Raw genomic sequence first — 3,120 nt, 5'->3', positions numbered from 1 at the left:
CGAAAAATAAAGGCATGCAACATGATTGCGCTCACAGTTAGGAACTGAAATTTAGATCCACTAGGGTATCTACTAACGTGCATAGAAAAAAGACTGGAAGGTGATTTGCAATGATGATAATATAAGACGGTCTGATGAGGGGTGCCGATTTTAAATTTCTTCTCCAACTCTTCAAATTTTCTGTAGTTGAATTATAAACCTGTAATAAACACGAACACATAGACCTATGTACACACTCACACGCGCACACACATGCACACACACGCACATACACAAAGCCTCAAGGCAAAGTTTTAAGCTTCTGGCCTAAGAGACTAGAGCTAGTCCACATGTTAGCTGTCATACCCGGTTTGGACACTAGATGTCAGGGTACAACTGAGCGCCAAATAACATCGCTTGTGAGGTTGCGCTGTCCTCGCAAGCCACCTAGACTATAGAAACATCCTACAAATCTCACACGTCCGAAGTATAAGTGGCCCATCATGTAAATGACGGGCACCCGAGCGGAATGTTTTAAAACATGTCGCGAAGAGAGGGCAAGGCAGGCATCACGGGGTGTGGAGATGGAGCACACTGGCTTTGCATGCTGGCTTTGATAAGCGCACGAGCTTTAAGACACACACACACTCCCAGGGCCTCAGGTGCTCCCTGGGAAACAAGGCCTGTGAGGTTTTTGTTACAGATGAAAATGATAAAATGCATACGACCTGCAGCAAATGGCCTGGCGTTTCCCTCTCGGGGATCAGGGGTCCCTTTCGGCTCTGTCATCTGTAATAGTCTGCTGGGTTTCTATGACGGGGCTGTGGCAGGGGACCGAGGACCGACACACACCTCACGTCCAGCGGGCACCGGGCTCTCTCCGGGTGACCTGTCACTTCATTACCGGACTGCGCCACACCAGAGAGCACGCTGCGATGTGCGTACACGCACAGACACACACGGACACGTTCTTTTCTCCCTAAAAGGAGCCGCTCATCCACTAACCCACGTCCTGACGCAGTCTACTCCCTCGAATACGGCAAGCACGCCAGAGCCATCCGACTGCATGCCTCTGCAAGTTCACTAGAAATGACTTTGTATTTGAATTGCACATTCGAGATCAGAAAGGGTCTCCCTCCAGCGCTCGTGGACTCCGGTTGGGGGGGGGGTCGGCTCCCGTTTTGTGGGTGCAAACACTGAGGCACCAGGTACAATTCCACCCCAGAAGGAGCGAGGAGGGAATATTCACTATAATCGCCCTTTTGTTACACCGATTTGTCGATTTTAGCAGGGGGAAAAATATCCTTTCTAATAACTAGCTTAACCTTACTTTTTGCTTCTCCTCCGTGAGGTAACGGACGACTTCTTTGTTAATCTACTGGGCCCCACTGCGACTGGGGCACAAACAGGGCAAGTGACTGGCACCCAGAGGCCCCAGCCCTATCCGTGAGTCTTCCCAGAACAAAGAAGACACACCTGTCGCAGGGCAGTCCACGTATCTGTCCTCAAAGATGACTGGCAGGGTGTTCCAGTCGCCGTCGATGTCCAGGCACTCTGCGGGCAGCGGGGGCATGGTGGCCAGGTACTCCGAGTTCCGGACCTCCAGAGACAGCTGGCTGTGGGTCTGTATCCTGGGGATGCACGGGACGGTGAGCAACCAAGGAGGACGTACCTGCTTTCATACTGCCACCCCGTCCCCCTTTATCCCGAAGAAACACTCAGATCACGTTCAGCAGACTCACAACCACCATCTGTCTGTCTGCCTGCCCTTCCCTTCCTCCCAGCCACCTGCCCAGTCCCTAAAGCTCTCGTGGGCTGCCTTCGCATCGGAACTGGTCTGGGTGCCGAGGTCAGAGGTAGGCTTGCGTGATTAGGAGAACACGGAGCACTTAGCACGTTTCATTCAGTAACAAATGCTGTCCTCGTGGAGGATGAGCTGAGCTTCTAGATGGCTAGGCATCTTACGTTTTGGAGGAAAAACTTAAATCTATATAAACCTTACCCCTGCTTCTCTAACCGCCACTGGCACCGAGGATATCAGTCACATTTATGGCTCTTGAATGAAGAACCATCTAAGTTTTCTTCTTTATCGCTTACCGTGTGGACATCGGCATGGTACAATGTTTTTTGTTTGTTTGTTTGTTTGTTTCAGGGACCACGCTTCTTGGTTCCTCGATAAAGGATTTTAGAAGTACGCATAGTTTTCCTCCACGCCCCAAATATCCCTCCACCAGTAAGGATTTGGTCCCAGCGTTTGCAAATAGTCAATATTCCTAATTCAGAGTTAGGAAATGTTTTTTCCCTTCTCCTCAACTCCCTGCCAAGGGGGGAGAGTTTATTTCCCTCGAAGGAAGATGATTAAAATCCCGTCATTTCTGCCGACGCCACCTCACTCTTGTCCAGGGGAAGATGACGGTCTCACGGTGTGGCGTTTGGGAGAAGAGCTGAGCATGCGAAGCTCACATCTGTCTGTCTGTCTGTCTGACTGTAGCACTTCTGGGAGCAGCCTGACCTCAGGAAGCCCCATGTAACTCCCCAGCCCAGGCGGTCACCAACGGCTTTGCGGCTGTGGAACTCTGCACAAGCCCACAGCAACGTCGCTAATTCAGCGTTCTCGGGAACAAAAATAATGAATGTATACGGATACGTGATATTATACACGTATATACTTAGACATATGAACTACGGACATTTCCTTCTTATTTCTCAATTGGAATTCAGCCTATGAAATACAAGGATAAGCACTGCGTTCTCTCCCTCAAGGCCCTGACGTCTGCTGCAACTTCATAACCCTTCGACCCTTCTCTGGATATTTCAATGGCATTTGTGTTGTGATCGCTGCTGCAGTTCTTAGCTATCCTCTGAACCTGGAATTTTCGGTTCTGTTTTTAGTTTATTAGACAAGTGTAGTGATGGAATGGTAATATGCACGGACTGCACAGCCGTGTAGACAGGCTAGAGTGTATACCTAGGGGACTGAAATTTGATTCTAATCCTAGAGAGATTATGGAGTCGTGAATAAATCGGGTGATTAATCACGGAACTGTAACACAGCACCCCTCTCTGTTCAATAGTTCTTATTCTTCACGACCTAATTAGAAGTCTATTTCCTCCTGAATACTACTGTTTCATCCTAGTCTG

The 3,120-nt window shown here is 49.3% G+C and overlaps 1 protein-coding gene across 1 annotated transcript in view; it reads right to left on the bottom strand.

Moving 5' to 3' along the window:
* The window catches only part of FAM135B (family with sequence similarity 135 member B), a 119,279-nt gene that overhangs the window by 15,028 nt on the left and 101,131 nt on the right, over positions 1-3,120 (bottom strand). The window contains 1 exon segment of the mRNA XM_011373399.1: positions 1,456-1,610. Within this exon segment, the coding sequence (XP_011371701.1) occupies positions 1,456-1,610 (155 nt within the window).

This window comes from Pteropus vampyrus, unplaced genomic scaffold (genome assembly GCF_000151845.1).
Source record: "Pteropus vampyrus isolate Shadow unplaced genomic scaffold, Pvam_2.0 Scaffold224, whole genome shotgun sequence".
In the NCBI taxonomy this organism is placed as follows: Eukaryota; Metazoa; Chordata; class Mammalia; order Chiroptera; family Pteropodidae; genus Pteropus; species Pteropus vampyrus.
The sequence above is the reverse complement of the archived record's forward strand: the minus strand, read 5'-3'. Positions and strand labels throughout refer to the sequence as shown.